At 42.8% G+C, this 19,958-nt stretch overlaps 1 protein-coding gene across 1 annotated transcript in view; it reads left to right on the top strand.

Annotated features, from left to right (window-relative positions):
• Positions 1–19,958, top strand: part of NOTCH1 (notch receptor 1) — a 69,166-nt gene that overhangs the window by 35,457 nt on the left and 13,751 nt on the right. The window contains exons 5-20 of the mRNA XM_031954941.1: positions 1,654–1,776; positions 2,721–2,954; positions 3,591–3,746; positions 4,026–4,211; positions 5,002–5,115; positions 7,011–7,124; positions 10,022–10,255; positions 10,592–10,702; positions 12,531–12,723; positions 13,060–13,205; positions 14,311–14,424; positions 16,976–17,095; positions 17,750–17,902; positions 18,798–19,026; positions 19,314–19,515; positions 19,693–19,846. Of these exons, the coding sequence (XP_031810801.1) occupies positions 1,654–1,776; positions 2,721–2,954; positions 3,591–3,746; positions 4,026–4,211; positions 5,002–5,115; positions 7,011–7,124; positions 10,022–10,255; positions 10,592–10,702; positions 12,531–12,723; positions 13,060–13,205; positions 14,311–14,424; positions 16,976–17,095; positions 17,750–17,902; positions 18,798–19,026; positions 19,314–19,515; positions 19,693–19,846 (2,583 nt within the window). The remainder of the gene's footprint in view (positions 1–1,653; positions 1,777–2,720; positions 2,955–3,590; positions 3,747–4,025; positions 4,212–5,001; positions 5,116–7,010; positions 7,125–10,021; positions 10,256–10,591; positions 10,703–12,530; positions 12,724–13,059; positions 13,206–14,310; positions 14,425–16,975; positions 17,096–17,749; positions 17,903–18,797; positions 19,027–19,313; positions 19,516–19,692; positions 19,847–19,958) is intronic.

Here is a 19,958-nt window from a genome sequence, read left to right on the forward strand (position 1 = left end):
TATTTGGCTGCGATAACCTTTCTCTTATTTACTATAAACATACCATTGCTCAGAGGAGTACCAGTGATGAGCAGCAGGTTATCCATTAACAAGCTGCCTTCCTGGCTTCCACTTTGCCACTTGGCCAACAGACAGATGGTTTGAAGTTTAGCTCCTTTTTTTTCCCCCCTGGTATACTTCCCTTAGCCAAAAGAGGTCAGAAGTTCCTGCCTTTTTCCGACTCTGCTACTAAGGGATGAGGCACTAGTTGAGTAGCGATGGCTTGTGCTAATTGCCATTGCCTTGGAGTTCTTGGTAGATCTCTGGTAGGTTCACGGGGGAAAAAAACAGGAGTGATCCTCCGTGATGAACCCAGTTCTGCAAAAGTACCTCGAGAATGAGGACCTGGGAAAGGAAGGTAGCCTTAATTCCTTATCTGACCCCTAATTTCCCACTTGGTCCTTCCTCGGAAGCTTTTTCAGGAAAACACCCTAACTGGCTGGAGCTGGAAAAAGAATGGCTAACGGTAAAGAATGGCCGTGTCTACTCCACAGAAAGAGTGTCTCTTCCTAAAAACATAAGGTCTTGAGTTTTTCTTTTTCACATTTAACCAAGGCCTTTTGAGATTTTTTCCCCCTCACTTATTCTTGCTGCCAATTTCCAGCTTTGAGTGGGGCATGGTTAGTAGGGAGATAATGGGGGTATCACTGACACTCCTGCTCTGGGGCAAAGCCCAGAGGGAGGGGGCTGAAGTAGCTTGGCTTTCTCCAAGGGCATGAAGTAGTTCAAAGGATTCCTTAACTGGGCTAGAGCGTTAATCAGTAACTGGCCACAGGTTTGCCCTGAAGTATAGCAGCCTAAAGCAATTAGAATCAGACCCTCCTGGGTTGATCATTGAGCCAGAGGGAGTGGAGCAGATTAATAGGTAACCTGGCCCCCAGAATGACTTAGATATTAGCCCCCCAGGTGTTGAAAGGAGTAGGGACCCTTGTAATAAAGGAATTAAGCCTTAGGTTATTTAAGAAGGAAACAAGTGTTCCTCTTTGTCCCTACCTCTACTCTAACATAATCCACCCCCCCCAAAAAAAAAGAAAAAAAAAACTGTCAGCAACAGTTACTGGCATTGAGATATTTTACTTTGTGAAATAGCTGTTTTTCTAAAAAGTTGAATATAAATGGAATTTCTGTAGTTTGCCTTTTTCCTATGTTAGAAGAATTGAGTATTCTGAATTTGTCCAGATTGGTCATTTTACACATGTGGCAAATAATTTATTGAAGATAGAACTGACAAAACTAGCTTAGAATCCAAGTCTCTGTGATCAGTGATAACCAGTGATCTTCCCACTGCATCACATGCTGTCTTCTGCTCCACCAATCTAATCAAGTAAATGATCAGGGATGTAGATAACGTTTGCCATGTCCTGTCCTTCAAAGTGAAATAGACAATCACCCCTTAATTTGTTAATAATCTAAGTTTTTTACAATAATAGATTTCCAGAGAATTGAGGTTATTCCTATGAATTCTAGAGAGGCTAATAAAGATTCTAAATAAGACTGTCCCAGATTGGTGGATATTATTGGTATGGTCCAGGTTGAACTGGATCTCATTCACCTGATTTCTTCCAAAAAAGTAGTGAAGCCCGATTCATCTTCCTTCTGTTCCCTTCTTCTCAGGTTTTACTGGCCAAAACTGTGAAGACAACATTGATGACTGCCCTGGCAATACTTGTAAGAATGGAGGTACCTGTGTGGATGGGGTGAACACCTACAACTGCCGCTGCCCCCCAGAATGGACAGGTGAGGGACAATTGACAAAACTTGGCAGACTCAGGGGAAAGATTATTAAAATTAGGAGTGCAGAGGTGGGAAAAGCTCATTCTTCCACACTCACTTCACACTAGAACTTCCCCAGATCCATAGGTCAGGGCAGTCCTAAGCAAAGGAAGATAAGGCCCAAGGTTTAACTGGCTAGACATACCATTGAACCCAGAATTAAAGCTCTGGAACCAAGGATTTTAACTATCTAAACCCCATCTTGTCCTTTGTCCTCACCTTATGAGCCCTTATCTACCCAACCCTTTTAGACTTAGATCTACCAGACACATCTAGCTCCTTTATATGGGACTTATATGGTAGAACTGAACACTGTCTTCCATAAGTATTAAAAAACATCATCTTGCCCATGGGCAGGATTAGAATAAAGGTGTTGGTGACCATGTTAAAGATAAGAGGACTCTCTGTGTCTCAATCATATTGATAAGTCTGAATTGTTAAGAAAAAATTTAGCTATATTTGGTATGTTCTGTTTAAGAAGGTAGTATATGTATGAATCTCATTTCTCCTTTCTTTTTCCCCCTCCCCCATTTTGAGAGGAATTATTTTGAAATGAAACTTTTAAAAGTTTCTAAAGAAAGATTTTTAAAAGGACTGTTTAGCTTTGTGTCATAATATACAAAGAATTATCTTAACACATGAGCAAATTCCCCATATCAATTCTTACATGCTAAAACCTTCCTTCTCTGGACCCATTGGATAATGAATGAATCATTTTTCAATAGCTCTGTTTTTCTGTAGTCCTTTATGAAGGATTGCCCCCTTAAGTAGTTGGACCTCTTTGTTACATGATTTATGTAGATTGTCTCTTCTACCCTGGTTGGGGCTGTCTCCTGTGAAATCACTTGGCTTTAAGGAATAAGCCTTTCTATCTGGGGACTAGGTCTGACATCTCTCTGCTCTCCCAGGTCAGTATTGCACAGAGGACGTGGATGAATGTCAGCTCATGCCCAATGCCTGCCAGAATGGCGGTACTTGCCATAATACCCATGGTGACTACAACTGTGTTTGTGTCAATGGCTGGACTGGGGAGGACTGCAGTGAAAATATAGATGATTGTGCAAATGCTGCCTGTTTCCATGGGGCCACCTGCCATGACCGTGTTGCTTCCTTCTACTGTGAATGTCCCCATGGCCGCACAGGTAACCAATCACAGGAGGGGTGACTATTTGCAAACTGAAAAGTGTTTTAAAAATAATCCTGTAGGAATGTTAAAGCCCCCTATTCCCTCCCCAAACAGTTTGGAAATGCAGATAGCTAGATTTTTTCACCTGGATTATAGGAATGACAAGGATGCAACTTTCTTCCGGGAACTTATTTTAATATGTTAGAGAACCTTTTTAGGTGTGTTAGTCAATAACCATTTCCTAAGTACCTACTTGGGCCAGGATGTACTAAGTTATGGAGATACAAATAGGAAAAAGAAAGATAATTTGCTGCCCTCAAAGAGCTTATTGAAAGCTGGTAAGGGAAGACAGATTCAGTCCAGTCTCCTGTGCAGTCTCCAACTCTTTCTTATCTATTGTACCTTCAAGGAGAATAGGTCCTAAAATTAAACCTAGTTTTGATGGGAATCTAGTTTGTGTTCTGTCATCATCTAGATCTGGATCAGTTGTCAGGGATGTAGTAGAGAGGATTCTTGTAGCTGGGATATGTTTAACTATCTCTTAGGGATCCTTTCAGTTCTGCTTCTTGTTATTTTAGATTATATCCTGATTCTTTAAAAACAAAATTGGCAAAAGTCATCATACATCACCTCATTTCATGTTTTTACTTAGGTCTGCTTTGCCACCTCAATGACGCCTGCATCAGCAACCCCTGTAACGAGGGCTCCAACTGTGACACCAACCCGGTCAACGGCAAAGCCATCTGCACTTGCCCCTCTGGCTACATGGGGCCAGCCTGCAACCAAGATGTGGATGAGTGCTCGCTGGGTATGTGGCTGGGCAGGTCCATGGTGGGAAGCATTCTGGTGGCCATTACGTGAGCCCTTGTCTTACTGCTGGGGGAAGTAAGCTGAGGGAAAGAGGAAACAGCTCCCCCTGCTATTGGGGATCCCCCAGGTGAAGATCTGGTCAGGGGAGACATAGTATTTCCTTGTCTCTTAAAGTTGCTTCTTTGGGATTAACCTTGGGATAAGGAAGAACCATTTAGGGTTCAACTCCCAGATCATGGAAATTCTTTCGTTTTTATTTGCTTTTCCCCCTTCATAGGTGCCAATCCTTGTGAACATGCTGGTAAATGCATCAACACCCTCGGCTCCTTCGAGTGTCAGTGCCTGCAAGGATATACGGGACCCCGATGTGAGATCGATGTCAATGAGTGCATATCCAATCCCTGTCAGAACGATGCTACTTGCTTGGACCAGATCGGGGAGTTTCAGTGCATCTGCATGCCAGGTCTGAAGTGGGAACTGCTGGGTTTTCTCCACTCCATGGACATGGAGGGCTTTGTGTGCCCAGTCTTTCTCGGGATATTAGGCTCCACACTTTAGTGGCCGTGCACAGGGCCTTGCTGGACCTGGGGATGTAACGAGTTGTGGATAAAGGGAAAAGTTGGGACCAAGGAAACCGAACCAAATTTGGAGAGACTTGGCGATTATCAAATGTCAGAGCCAAACTAAGAGTAGGAAACCATAGTCAAGACTGTAGGGATTCTGGACAAGAAGGGAGAATACCCTATTATAAAACAGGACAGAACGAAATGTGTGGTCAGAAGTCCAGGAAAAGACATGGGGGAAAGGAGATATCCAGGAGTAGGATTATGCACAGGAGGGTAAGAACAGGAGCACTTTTTATTATTTGCCTTCCTGATGTGACATTGGAACCCTGGCCCATGTGGAAAGTTCTAGACTTGGTTCCATTAATTCTGCTCTTTTGTGAACTTATGCACATAATTTCCTCTCTCTGGTCCCCCTTTTAGAGAACGAAGGGGTTGGACCAGATGGTGTCTTCGGTTGCTTCCAATCTTGATACTCCGTGGTTAATAATTATGATCCACTTTTGTTGTATCCCAAGAATTTCTTGTTAAAGCCTGAATCCATCCTCAATCAAAACTCTCCCGGGACTTATAGGTGGAAAGAAAGAAAGCTTCTGACAATCACTTGTTTTGAATGCCAGAAACTCTTCTTCTCTCCCATCACCCTTCCAACACCAACCTCCTCCTTCTCTTCTCCCTCCCACCTCCTAGGCTACGAGGGGGTTTATTGTGAGATCAACACAGATGAGTGTGCCAGCAGCCCCTGCCTGCACAACGGCATCTGTATCGACAAGATCAGCGAGTTCCATTGCGACTGCCCCACGGGTAAGGACCAAGGATGGGCTGGCTGGGCGGTCGATAGCCTTGCCTCTCAGCATAAGCCTTTGTAGTGGAAACAAAGTTGAAATTAATCCCCTCGCCAGAGGCAAGTAAGGAAAGGTGGATTTCCAATCCCGCGGCTGGGCCAGACCTCTGGAGTCTGAGGCAGCCCACTCCCCGATAGCCAGAATATTTCATCTGCATCAGGGGATGCTGCCATTTGGGCCAGCGCTGGATCAGAGGTTCTGCTGTTCCCTACTCTTCCAGGTTCTCCTAGGGCTTCTGTGCTCAGAAGGAGTGTGCCGCAGTAGGCAGGTACTGGATTTGATCCTGGTTGCCAAATTTGGGATTATGGGCATTTAATCTCTGAGTCTCAGTTTATTCATTTATAAATCAAGGAGATTGGGCTAGTTGATTTTAAGGTCCCTTCCAACTTTAAAAGTCACTGAACTCGATGAATCACATTTTCTTTCACCCCTGCTTTCAGATAAGCCAAAATTAATGGGAATCATAACTCAAAGTAAGGCTGAATGTCTGAAAGAAGTGAAAAATATGTTGGTTCTATGCAGAGCCTTATGGTGGAAGTTAGAAGAAGGAACTCTACTATAATGCAATAAGATTATAGAGAGAGAGAGAGAGAAAAAGAAAGAGTGTGCCAAGAGGGAATATAGATCCTGGAGCACTGAATTTGAGTTCCAGCTCTTATCATGAACAAATCATCACCTTGGCCAAACAACTACTTTGCTCTACCTTCAGTTTTCCCCTTGGTAAAATAGTGGGGTGTGAGTCTGAGGTGTCTCTCTCCCAGCCCTGGGACTTTTATGGTTATAAAGCACACTTGCCCTGCCTTTGGGAAATGCTCACTCATTGGGAATGGAGAGGAAAGCAGCAATCAGAGTAGTTGGGATGTGTTTCGGGAAAAACTATTGCTTTTCTCATATTTGAGAGAGCTAGTTAATATAGAAAAGCTGCCTAAGATGATGTGCTTTCCCTGGAGAAATCAAAAATGTTCAGTCACCTTCCCAGTTGAAGAGTTAGCTTCATTGTTTGCATCGTGCATGTGTGCATCCCCTACCATAACCTGGGGTAGGGGAATGGAAAAGATGGTGGGCTAGGCCTTCTGAAAAGTTAAAATAAAAATAAAAAGTTTGTGATTGACCAGCGTGGGAAGACTGGGGGATGGCATGCCAAAAAAGCTAGTTGGGGGCTTGACTAAGGTGTCAGTATTCCAGGGGAGAAAACAGAGTGGGAAGGGGGTAATGGACAAGCTATGAAAGGATTCTAAAGTTGAAATCCTTCACTTCTCTAGAGATGTAAATAAGATGTTCCAGACATTGGGTCAGATTCCCCCATTCACAGCCCTATGTGGCTGTAGCTATGGCAACCCAGAGTGAGTTTGAAAAAAAATAGCAGCTTCTATAGACAGGCCTGGGGAGGGGGGGCTGGCAGTGTGCAGAAAAGGGACAGTGATCAGAAGGGAGTGAACTGAAAGAAATTAAGAGACTTTTGGGATGAGAAAGCTTTGGGCTAGGGCAAGAGGAGATACTTGAAGGCAGGAGTTTGAACAATGTTTTGGAGGGGTATTTTCTGGGATTTCTTGAGAGTTTTAGCCAAGGTCTATCTAAGGTTTGGGGAGGGAAGAAAGCAGGTATTTGGAGAAATACATATTGAAAGTTCCACAGTGGTGTGTGTGAGTAAGTTTGGGGGAAATGGGCTGATATGGTAGGGATGGATTGGTTCTTAATATGGGCTGGTCTTGAGAAGGGGTGGGCTTTGGAATATAGCACCAGACATAAGTTTTCCTGAAAGATTCCCACTTCCTTGAGAGAAGAGAGCTGCAGATATCCAGGAGAGGAGACAACAAGCAGCATCTGCTAACTTATTTCTGTTCTGAATTTCAGGATTTAATGGGCACCTCTGTCAGTATGACATTGATGAATGTGCCAGCACACCTTGTAAGAATGGAGCAAAGTGTGTGGATGGCCCCAATACCTATACCTGCGAGTGTACTGAAGGTATGTATGTTTTGGGGGTGGGCAGGAAGGTAACATGGAAAGGTTTGGTAAGGAGAGGGTTTGGGGAACAGTTGCCAGGGCTAAAGAGACAAGAGAATCCATGACATTCAAACAGGATCCAATCCCAGTTTTTGGTATCTCTGAGGCTCTTCATCTTTTTAGTATTAAGCCAAAAATCAGGAAGTTATAAAAAAAAAACCCACGAAGTAGATATGATACACTAAAACAATGTAGATGAATTATAAGAGACACTCTCTCTCTTTTACTCCTATCCTCACAATCACTTACTATCTCTAAGTTTCAGCTTCTCATCAGTAACGTGCACAAAGACCATAATAAAAATCATTTTTTCTTGGTCTCAGTGCTATGCAAAACTTGTGACCTACAGGTTTACACACAGTTCTTACAAGAATAGATGTCTGTTTTCTGAGCTTGTCATAGATTGTTAAAACAAAAAAAGAGAGGAATGAAAAGCTATTACAAACAAGAATGATGATAATTTAGAAGATGTGTATGTGTGAGAGATTCATTCTAGGCTCCAAAAGCCCAGAAGTTTTGCAAGAGATCCATGTACCCTTAAACTCTGAGCATACATAGTATTTGTATTTATCCTTTGAAAAGTCAGGGAAGTGTGTGAAGATTTCAAATAAAATTTCCATTTTACTTTCTCTGATATTGGAATAAATTAAACTCTCAGCTATCTGAAAGACATAGTGCTGGAAGTTCTGGAGAGTTAAGGTTTTACTCTAATCACAACAATAAAAATAAATCAAAAAATTATTAAAATTATTTAAATAAGAACTAACAGATTTATGTAAAAGATATTTGTGTCACTTTTAGCTATTCCTTACCCCTTCCCCATAAACACAATTTTCTTTTTTCAAAAATTTATTGGTACGCTTTTAAAACCTTTTTTAAAAAATTAAGGTTTTATTTACCAACAACTTTCTCCAGCTCCCGTAGATTCCTCCTTTGTAAGAACTAAGTGCCATCAAGTCAAGTATGTTTGCTGTCTGAGAATATATCTCATTTCATATCTGTACCTCGCCTCTTCTCTGCTGAGAGACAGTCCACATATTTCTCCACTTCTCTCTGAAATTATGATAAGAGACTATTTGGCTTTGGAGGTCTAGTCTTTTGTTGCTTTCTTCTTTTTCATTGCATTATTACAACCTCTATGTATAATTTCCCCCTGGCTTCAGTTACTTCACTCTGTATCAGTTCGTATAAGTTTCCTAATACGTCCAGATGAGTATTTCTAAGATAATTCTTCATTTCTTACAGTGTAGTAATATTTCGTCACATTCATGTGCTGAATTCAGGCATTACTCAGGTGATAACTACTGAGGTTCTTTAGAGTTCCTTGCTTCTTCAAAAGTGTAACTGTAAATATTGTCATAGGTGTGGGACATTCTCCAGAGGCATCCCTGGCATAATCCTGGTAGTGGTTTTGTTGGGTCCATTCAAGTCATTTTTGTAGCCATTTGATTCCCTAATGTCTTGTCAGTTTGGAGGGAAAATTGGTTTCCCTCTTCTCCACTTGATAGCATCTTCTCCCTCACTGATCAGTCCAGGGCATCACTCCCCTTCACCGCACCTCACACTGTTATTTATGCTTCTCCATCTCAGGTGAAGTTGCTGTTTCAATCACAATCCAGTAGATTTTTCATAAACACTGGGGTTATTTTGGTTGTTAAAACGCTTTGAGATCCCCATTTGGGAGCAGCTGTTCCAGGGACGGCTTAGGCAAGCTGTTAGTGGGAGCGTAGCACGGGCTTCTCTTCGGCACAGGGCCCAGAGACCCGAGGAACAACTGGGCAAGCCGATGCCGGCAGCCTGGCGTTCAACAGAGCAGCCTTTGTGCAGCTTTTGTGGGGCCTTCCCGCCAGAAGTCAGAGTGGGCCTGTCCCTAATGAGCGTGCACACAGTGCTGATCCCTGATGAGAGGCGGGAAGCATTGGGTGGGGGTGGAGGGGGTGCTCTTAGAGACAGTCCAAGGGGAGGAGGAGCACAAAGAAAGGGTTGTAGTAGACTGGAAAGAGCCTTGGACTTGGGAGTCAAAAGATTTGGCTTTAAATCTTGGCTGTGAGCCTGATTTGTTGTGTCATCCTGAATAAGTCATTTTTCATCTGTCTGGGTCTCAGTTTCATATAGTCATCATAGACCTTTAGTTCTGGGAAGGGTCTTAGAGATTGATTATCTAGTCAGCTGTCCCTCATTCGCTACAAAGGAGGGAACCGTGGCCCAGAGTCAATGTGACTTGCCCAAAGTCATAATTATTTGTATGGGTTTAGGACTTGAAGTTTAACTTTCCAAATGGCAATGAAGTGTTCCTCCCCCATTATCTCTGTCATGACAGAAGAGTTGGACTAAAATGTCCTCTTAAAGGTCCTATAGAGACAAGGGTGGAGCACAGGGCCTGGAGTCAGAAAGACCCAAGTTTCAGACATTTATTTGATTCTCAGAAATCAACTTCCGTCTGCCTCAGTTTCTTCAACTGTAAAATGGAGATCACACTGGCACCCACCTCCTGGAGTTGTTGTGAAGAGCAAAATGAGATACCTGTGAAGTGCATAGCACATTGCCTGGCACATGCAGGTTGTGTGCTTAAAAATGCTCATTCCCTTCATTTTCCCCTTTAACTGTAACATTGCAATTCTAGAGAGCTCTGACATGGCCCCTCTCCAGACTCTGGTCCCAATTTGTCCCTTAATCTCGCCAGGGTTAAAAAGTGATGTGGAAGGGACAAGCCAAGGGCTTGTGAGGAGGGCTTTCTGAAGGTGTTTAGGAAGCCGTGGAGGCCTTCCCTGGCCTCCCTGCTGCTGAAAGGGGCAGGAGACGAGGTGCTTAGGACCTGATGCACCCTGACATTCCTCCCGCCACTCCTCCTTCCTCAGGTTTCACAGGCTCCCACTGTGAGGTAGACATCAACGAATGCGATCCCGACCCCTGCCACTATGGAACCTGTAAGGATGGCATCGCGGCCTTCACCTGCCTCTGCCAGCCCGGCTACACCGGGCATCGCTGCGAAACCAACATCAACGAGTGCCAGAGCCAGCCCTGCCGGAACGGGGGCACCTGTCAGGATCGCCACAATGCCTACAACTGTGTCTGCCTCAAGGGGACCACAGGTGAGGACCTTCGGGGGGGGTCCACCGGGAGCCGGAGGGAGGAGCCTCTGAGCAGGAGGGGCTGAGGGTGTGTGTGTGTGTGTGTGTATCTGTCCGTCTGTCTGTCTGTCTGTGTCTGTCTGTGTGTGTGTGTGTCTGTGTCTGTGTGTGTGTATGTGTGTGTGTGTGTGTGTGTGTGTGTGTGTGATCTAGTCTTTTTTTAACGCTTAAAACTGCACTATGACTTTGGGTCGCCTCATGTTTTTATGGACTGAAGACCCCTTGGTGAGGTAATGGGGGGCCAGAACAGAGTAGGAGTCCGGCCTGACAGTGACTGTTGGTTCTTTCCCCCCACAGGGCCCAACTGCGAGATCAACCTTGATGACTGTGCCAGCAGCCCCTGTGACTCTGGCAAGTGTATAGACAAGATCAATGGTTACGAGTGCGCATGTGAGCCAGGCTACACAGGTGAGACTCCAGTTCATGAAAGGAGCACGGAGTCCTCCGCTCTTGGGCTTCCCTGCCATCAGAAACCCCTCTGGATCACTACCTATGTCCCCAGTTTGTGTAATTAGACTAGTTATACTGGTCCCACTCCCCAGTACCCAGTACCTTAGCCCTCCGGGCTGACAGTCTAGCTGGTACATAGAAATGAAGGTTAATGTGTCTGAAATGGGATAGGCTACAAAGGAGCTGCACCATTCCCTAAGGAAACTGGAAGGAGGGAGAGATTGCTGAAAGCTGTGGTGTTCAGGGAAGGCTTTGGAGGGAATGGGATCTAGGTCTGGAAGAGCAGATGGAACTTGCAGAGGTGGGAACTGGGGGCAGAGCATAAACCAAAGGATGAGCATCTGAATAATGAAAGGTACATTTACAAGCCAGGCATTTCTCTTGACTGGAATGAAAGAAGATTTTTGTAGATGAAATTGGAAGACTTGAAGCCGAGGTGGAGAGCTGTAGTTTAAGGAGTGTGGACCATCCTGTACAAATAAGAGACCCTTGAAGGCTCTTAAATAAGGGAACAACATAATGAATGAAATCCATATTTTAGGAAGATGAGTATGTTTGACTGGAAAAAGGACTGGAGGCCTTAAAGACTTGATTAAGATTGTAGGACATTCTCTCTTAGTCTTAAGATACCAATTAGCTTCCTGGTTAGAACCCCTTCTTAACTACCCACTAGCTTTCTCTCTTCTTATAGCTTGGGTTGGGGTACAAGAGAGCAGTGAGGGGTATATTGGCCACAAGAAAGAGGATGTGGTCAGCAAACCTCATTTAATCTCTATGGTCTTTTTCTTCCTATAAAATGCAGGGGTTGGACTAAATTATATCTGATGTCCATTTTGGCTCTAAATCTTAGGATCCTGTGATCCCAGACTTCTGGGTCTCAGGGCTATCAGGTTCCTTGTCTTGTTTGACTGGTTGGTTTGATTGTCATGGACCAAATAGTATCTTGGATCAGACTACCGCTACTTAGTGCTTTCCAAGCCTTACCCAAGGCATTAGCAAAGAACCCACATCCTTTATTAGGCCCTCCTTGTTGCCCTGAATAAGAAATCAAGAAATGGTTCCTCTCCTCATCAACTGAAACCAAGAATACATGTATAAAACGTAGTACTGGAAAGCACTTCTAGTCTGTACCCATTGCTGTACCCATTGTTCTGTAGGTGAGGAAGCAGAGACCCAGGGGAATGGGATTCCCACTTTGGAAGGAATGCTGAGAAACAGAGACAAAAAGATTATGGGGGCCAGAGAAAGGGGGTCAAGTTGGGAAGAGAGATCATCCTACATCATTAACAACTCCTTTCCAAAGTTCTTGCCCACTTGTTTGGAAGACAATTCATGTCACCTTCAGGAGATGGGCAGGTCACATGTAATTACCACTGTTCAATTGATGGGAAAACTGAGCCATGGAAAAGGCAAGGAGTTAGTGGCAGAGTTAGAACTGTACTAGGACCCAATAGTCAAGTCTTTTTGCTGTGCAGCATTCTCTGGAGGGGTTGAGGCTAAGCCTAAAATAAAAGCTCCTAGGAATGAGGTCATGGACTTTAGAGCTTCTGGGGACCTTAGAGGTGATCTAGTCCCAGTGATTTTATCTTATAAACAAAGAAAACGATGCCCAGGAAAGTTAAATGATCTTCCCAAGTTCAAATAACTAGTAAGTAGGAGAACCATGACTCAAACCAAGATGCTCATCATCCCTTCCCAAGTTGGAGAAAATCTAGTATCCATGGAAGAGAGCGTGGGGTCACCATTCCACTGACTCCATTCTGTGTTCTTTCCTCTTTCCCACCAGGGAGTATGTGCAACATCAACATTGATGAATGTGCTGGAAACCCATGTCATAACGGTGGCACGTGTGAGGATGGCATCAATGGCTTCACCTGCCACTGCCCGGATGGCTACCATGACCTCACATGCCTTTCGGAAGTCAACGAATGCAGTAGTAACCCATGTATACATGGGAAATGCCGGGATGGCCTTAATGGGTATGTAAAATCCTAAAGGTGCAAGGACTCAGATGGTCTGGGCTTTTTAGCTCTACTATATGTCATTAGTGGAATCCCTTGACTTCATTGTGCAGTGTCCTTATATCCCAATTTCCTATCCTCTCTGGCTGAATTTGTGCTTCTTACCTTGAAACTCAGAAAGGAACCCAATGGAAAACCTCCTTTTTTCTCTTTGTATTTTACATCCAGGAAAAAAAATAGAAAAGTCTGAGTAGTCCCTCATTGCATCTAACATTGCACAAGGTAGTCTAAGAAAAATGCAAGCATGATTAGTCAAGGGCAAACAAAATGACTAAGAGACTGTTCTTTCTTAAGGTACAAGTGTGATTGTGACCCAGGCTGGAGTGGTACCAACTGTGATATCAACAACAATGAGTGCGAGTCGAACCCATGTGTTAATGGAGGTACCTGCAAGGACATGACCAGTGGCTATGTGTGCACTTGCCGTGAGGGCTTCAGTGGTGAGTGGGGACGTGGCCCAGGGAGGTACCATGGTCTACAATTAAAGACAGATAGTCTTGCAGTACCTTTGGCTTCTCCTTCACTTCCTTGCTATTTTCTGATAGTCTACTGATCCTTGTCTATAACTGTAAGTCTCAGAAGCATGGGCAAGTAAACCAAAGTGAAGGGGATATCCTAGCTAATGGAATGCTCCACTTGGATTCCATTCACAAAAATGTTCACTAACTATTGTGTGAATGGCTTTTTTCTGGGTGTGAAATATTCATTTAATTGTATTTATTAATTAATTAATCATTATTAAAGCACATATAGGGCCCTCTGAGAAATGTAATAGGAATTTTAGCAATGAATAAATATAATCTCAGCCTTTAAGAAGCTTCCTGTCTAGTTGTGAAGATCAGACTCACATATTAGAAAGTTATATATCACTGTAAAAATTTCAGAGATGACTAACCACAAGTACCTAGGAATTATGGAGGGGTGGTTGTCAGTGTAATGATGTCCTTGGGAACAATGCTTTGACCAGTGATTCTTTTGACCTGGAATGCTCAGAGCAGTAGAAAGATGAGGTACATTACTGAGATTTGATTTCAGGACAGCACCTTCTTGTTCTAAACTTCTTAGGTCAAATATAGTTCAAAGTGGCCCTGGCTGGCCAACACATAGACTAGGGAAAACAAATTTGGAACAGGAAAATGAATAAGGGGGTGCAAAAAAAAAAGGAAAGAAAAAGGCTGAAGGGATAAAGAATGGAATCACTAACTTTTAGGGTTGGATGGAGGCTTATGCATAATCTAGTCGAATCAACTAATGAGGAAAACTAGGCTCTCAAAAAGGGCAAGATCAGTCACTGAGTTCACAGCAGAGCTGGGACTAGAACACAGGTCTTCCTCTAAATTAGTACACGTTGCACTGTGCTATAACAGGGAAAGGATGAGAGAAGAAAGATGGAGATGTTGTAGGAAGGAGAAAGAATAAGACCCCTTAGTCCCAGAGTCTACTCTCTTAAAGCACCTGGGCCTTTATGCGCTAATCATTTATCCAAAGGAAGATTATGGCCAACTCTGAAAAACTGGAGCCTGAAAGGTTGTTATTCTGTCCTAGGTCCCAACTGTCAGACCAACATCAATGAATGTGCTTCCAACCCATGTCTGAATCAGGGCACCTGTATTGATGATGTGGCCGGCTACAAGTGTAATTGCCTCCTCCCCTATACTGGTGAGAAACATGGAATGGGAGGACATTGGGTAACAGTGGTCCTTTGCCAACACGGGTGTATGTGGTTGCTACTTCCCTTTTTCAAAAGAGAACAGGCTCTTTCAGACACTCCTGATCCCTCTTTAGGGCCACCCTTAGAGTAATTCTTTTTAAGGGAAGTAAGTTTGTGGGTAAAACTTAGGGGATTACCCCTCCCCTCCAAAAAAAAGTGACCCATGGACTGTATCTTGAGTGAATTTAGAATCTAAATTATGCTGGACGAACTAACATTTTGCAAAAAGGGCTCACATATTAAGTTTGAACTTCATCTAAGCTGCTTATGCCTCTCCCTTTGAATAGCTGTGTTCTTTATATAAAAAGAAATAAGATGGGATCTAGAATTGAAAACCCAATTAGACCAATTTATCAGGGATATGCTCCTCCAGAATTATGTCACTGATTTGAGACTGGGCATCCCAAGTTCAAGGAAGGACTCCTTGCTATGTTCCCTACAGGTTAAAAATAGACCTAAAATTTGTCAATTCCTAGAGTGTCTAGAGCTGGAAGGACCAATCTAGTCCAATATTCTTCTTTCACAGAATGGGGAACTAAGGCACAATATGTCCTGTTCCTTTTGAAAGGGAATTATTTTGGTCAAAGGGATTATGTATCTTTGTTTAATAAGACAGCTTAGTACCCACTGCTTCGTCCTTGTTACCTGCTTCTTAATATGTGCTCCAAACCATTTCCATCAGTCCCTGAAAAAACCTTCAAGATTTCTTTAGCCTGTAAGGCTGTCTACCATCATTTGTGTAAGAGTAATCAAGGTGAATAGGACAGAGATTGGAGATTCCAATGGTTGGGAAGGCTGCATAGGATGTGTGTATGTTTTTATAGGGCTGAAAACAACAATTAAAAACCTCAACCAAGGAGGGTTTGCTTGAATGAGAAAAAAATGGGAAAGGTTTCCTTTAGAATTATAAGTGCTTGTTCATTGACTACATGTCCAGTGATAAAAGACTTGTGCAAAGAATTGATTGAAAAATTCTTTAAACAAAGTCTCTCTTATTTTCACTTTAAGCATAGGGATGGATTTCTGTAGTTTGGAGGAAGGGTTACAAATGCAACTCCCTAAACTATGGTCCTAAACTTGTTATTTTAGCCCTGATAGATGCTACTAAGGGAACCTGACTCAGAAGGGGAGAAAGCTTCCGGAAGGGCTGTACTTTGATTTCCTGTGACATAGGGCCATAAGAGAAATATTTGCTTTGACCAGCGATAGGGACCTGCATTCTCAGTTGCTCTCCCAGAGTCAAGCAAGTGTTATTTAAGAAAACAGTAGAGAGCTCTTGTCTGTTTGGGGGATTCTGTCTCTTTCCGGGTTTCTAGATGAACAGCATTTTCTTTACTGTTGATACTTCTTTTTGGAAAAACCTACATCAGAACCCCACGAAAAACAGAGCCTGGGAGCAATAGTATGAGGGAGAGGAGAGGGAATTAGTGCTGATCTAGTTCCTGTTGGCCAGCTTCCTGCTTCCTCTTGCACAAAATGGCAACATGTGCACAATTGTAGGAAACTCTGGCGAATTTCCTGTCTGCACAGATCGCCATGGAAACAGATAGGAAAAATCAGCTCTGGAAAAATCACAAAGGTCTACTTGGAAGATAACAGTTGACAAGGAAGATAAGATTTCCTAGTCATTTTATTATTCTCCCCATATGCCCTGTAAACAGGAAAACTATAAATCAGATTTCATTTTCTTTTTATTAAAAAATCACATATATGTATTTACATGTCTGGATAAAAATGCTGTGTGTGTGTGTGTGTGTGTGTGGTGTGTGTGTGTGTGTGTGTGTGTGTGTGTGTGTGTGTGTGTTTTCTTTGTATATGTTGAGAAGGAAAAAAAATTATTTGAGTACAACCTAGGGACCTAGTGCCAAGGTTCTGGTTTACTCTTGAGTGACAAATAGAAATTACTTTAGGACCCAGGAATGCTTCTAAATGATTCAATATCCTGGAAGACTTATACGTACAACTGACTCATTCCTATGGCTTTGCTAAAAGGGAATTCCAAGGGGGGATTCTGCCATGTGGGTAAAGTACCTGAATTAGCCTGACCTCGTTTTTAGAGTAAGGGTGTTGAGTGCCACAGAAAACAACTAGACCGAACATGTTTTCAGAGTCTTATAGGATGATGCTATGCAATTGATATCTTAGTTCATCATCACATTCCGTCACATTCTAGGTCTCATTCTGATTATCAACTACTTTTGCTTAATTAGGAATCCTTAATAAAGTATTTGCTGATAATAGTTTAAGAGGAATGAATGAATCCTTTATCTGGGTATTTGTATATTAAGTAGGGAACTTTTAGAAACCTTCAGAAATCTTTGAAAGAGAATTTAAGCCATAATGCTAGAATGACAGGCAATTGGATTGATAATTAGGAGGGGGGAAGTGGAGACTGAATCCTAGGAGAGCTGCAGAGGCCAGCTGTAATGAGCTCTGGGTGTCTAATTCAAGTAAAATTATCTCATTTTCTCACCTTGTCATTTGTCTCCCAATGATCAGGTGCCACCTGTGAGGAAGTGCTGGCTCCATGTGCCAAAGATCCATGCAAAAATGGTGGGGAGTGTAAGGAGTCAGAAGATTATGAGAGCTTCTCATGTATATGCCCCACAGGCTGGCAAGGTGAGGCTTTTTCAGAAAAAAGTATCTTATGCTTCCTGAAGCTCCATCCATTTATTTGGTTGTATTTCAAGAAGACCACAGAGCAAAGCAAGACTTGAAGTAATACAGTTCATAATAATAGAATCATGAGGCCAAATTGGGGTCCAAATTTGCCTATCTAGGCTTTTGGTCTCACTGTCCAGATTTCCCAGAACCCTGCTTTCTGACCAGGAGTTCCATTATGCCTAAAACAAATTTCTACAGCCATCCCAGGAAGCAAAAAGTTCTTGCCCTTGGCTCATTGAAGCATATGCTGGAATTGCCTTCTTTTTTTTGAAATTTTCAGAATTGGAATATAAGCCCAAATACCTTCTAAGCGCTTAGAGAATTCCTAGGAGAAAGGACCTGTGGAAGTGGACCTTCTGAATTGAATGGGGTTGGGTTTCCATGTTTTTGGCCGATAGATAGTGATTCTGGTATGACATAAGCAGTATAGTGTTAAAAAGGACTGGATTTGGATTCATGTGATCAGGGTTTGAATCCCAGGATCATTATTCGCTAACTCAAACAAATCAGCCATCTTCTTTGGTCTGTAAAATTAGTGGGTTGGAGCAGATGATCCCTGAGGTCTCTTCTGGATTTATATCGATGTCCCTCTGATCTTTCATCCATCAGGACAGACCTGTGAGATTGATATCAATGAATGTGTGAAGAGCCCATGTCGGAATGGCGCTACCTGTCAGAATACCAATGGTAGTTACCGCTGCAGCTGCAGGGCTGGCTATACTGGGCGCAACTGTGAGACCGACGTGGATGACTGCCAGCCAAGTAAGGGGGCTGGGGTCAGGTGTGGCAAAGAGGAACTTCAGGGAACATAGAGGGATTGGTGATAGTTACCTGTCAACCAACAGGAGCGCTGGAGTTCTAGCATCAGCTCTTTGCAGCTGACTCTAAAAATCTAAGGAGGCCTTTTGTTTTTACACAATAGTCAGTTCCCCTTAACCCTTCATCCCTATTTGAATTTAAAATATTTAACAAAAACCCTCACCATGCTAGCAACTATATATATATATATATATATATACACACACACACACACACACACACCACATTCTATGTTGTAATCTCTCATATACATCCATCCCTAATAAAAGAAGAAATGTGTTAGTTATATTAGGTTTTTTTTGAACAGATACCATTCATTAAAATTAATTTAGAGTTTAATTGCCTTTATGCAGTTTTAGTCACTAGACATATATATGTTCTCATTTCACTTAAGTCTTCCTATATCTGATATGATACAATAATTTATCTAGTCATTCCCAAATGACAGATACCTCCTTGTTGTTACTATTTTTTGCTGTCACCAAAAATGTTTCTCTGAATGTTTTGACTTAATAAAGATTTTTCTGCCTTTGACCTCCTTGGAGTTTATGTGCCCAGTAGGGGGGATCTTTGGGTCAAAGTGTATAAATAAATTTAGTGACTTTTTCTTCATAATTCCAAAATTATGTCCAGAATAAGTGGATCAATTCACAGGACTACCAGTGATGTGTCCATGAGCTTGTGTTCCTTTAGCCTTGCCAATCTTTGACTATTTTGGTCTTTTCTTATATTTGCCCTTCTACCAGGTGTGAGGAGAAAGCTTAAAGTTGTTTTAATTGGTGGTTTGAAACAGTGTTTCATACGGTGGCTGATGTGCATTTGACTGTGTAACTTTTAGATCCTTGCCACAATGGTGGAGCCTGCTCTGATGGGATCAATACTGCCTTCTGTGACTGCCTTCCTGGCTTCCGAGGTCCGCAGTGTGAGGAGGACATCAATGAATGCGCCAGCAATCCATGTAAGAACGGAGCCAATTGTACTGACTGTGTCAACAGTTACACCTGTACCTGTCCATCTGGCTTCAGTGGAATCCATTGTGAGAACAACACTCCAGACTGTACTGAGAGGTAAGAAGTGATTTGTATTTCTTATTTGTTTTTTCAGTGACATGGGGAGGTGAAAAGAAGAATGAAAATGAATGGTTAACAGTAATATATATGAAAGAATTCAGTGTGCCATAGCATCTCAAACTAAAAACTTGAGAAAGAAACTCAAGGATTCTTATTTTGGGAACAGTACCTAATGCTCAAAGAGCAGATTTGACTATCCACCAAGATGTTTTTGCAGATGGCTGTGGAATTATCTGATTTGCAGCGAAATGTATTCATTGTGATTATAACTTGGTGTCTTTCAGCTCCTGCTTCAACGGGGGCACCTGTGTGGATGGCATCAACACTTTCACCTGCCTTTGCCCACCAGGCTTCACAGGCAGCTACTGTCAACATGACATAAATGAGTGTGATTCACGCCCTTGCTTACATGGGGGTACCTGCCAAGACAGCTATGGCACCTACAAGTGTACCTGTCCTCAGGGATACACAGGACTTAATTGCCAGGTGATTGTTGCCTATCATGCTTATTATATAACATATTGGTCAGACAGAGGACAAGACAGGTCTTGAACTCCTTTATGCTTTAGGGGTTTGTACTCTGTCAACGAAATGACTAGACCAAATCTCCATTGTTGTTTTGGACGTAGCTGAAGGACTTAATTTGCCATTTCCCTTTCCTAGAACCTGGTGCGCTGGTGTGACTCATCACCCTGTAAAAATGGTGGGACCTGCTGGCAGACCAACAATCTGTACCGCTGTGAGTGCAACAGTGGCTGGACTGGCCTTTACTGTGATGTACCTAGTGTGTCCTGCGAGGTGGCTGCCAAGCAGCAAGGTGAGCTGTTCACCCATTGGTAGGTGAATGGGGAATGTAGGGAAGGATCAAAAGGTGTTTCAATGCAGACCTATGCTAGTTGCCTGAGTGCCATCTGCCTAAGTTTTTTTAA

The sequence above is a fragment of the Sarcophilus harrisii genome, chromosome 2, assembly GCF_902635505.1.
Source record: "Sarcophilus harrisii chromosome 2, mSarHar1.11, whole genome shotgun sequence".
In the NCBI taxonomy this organism is placed as follows: domain Eukaryota; kingdom Metazoa; phylum Chordata; class Mammalia; order Dasyuromorphia; family Dasyuridae; genus Sarcophilus; species Sarcophilus harrisii.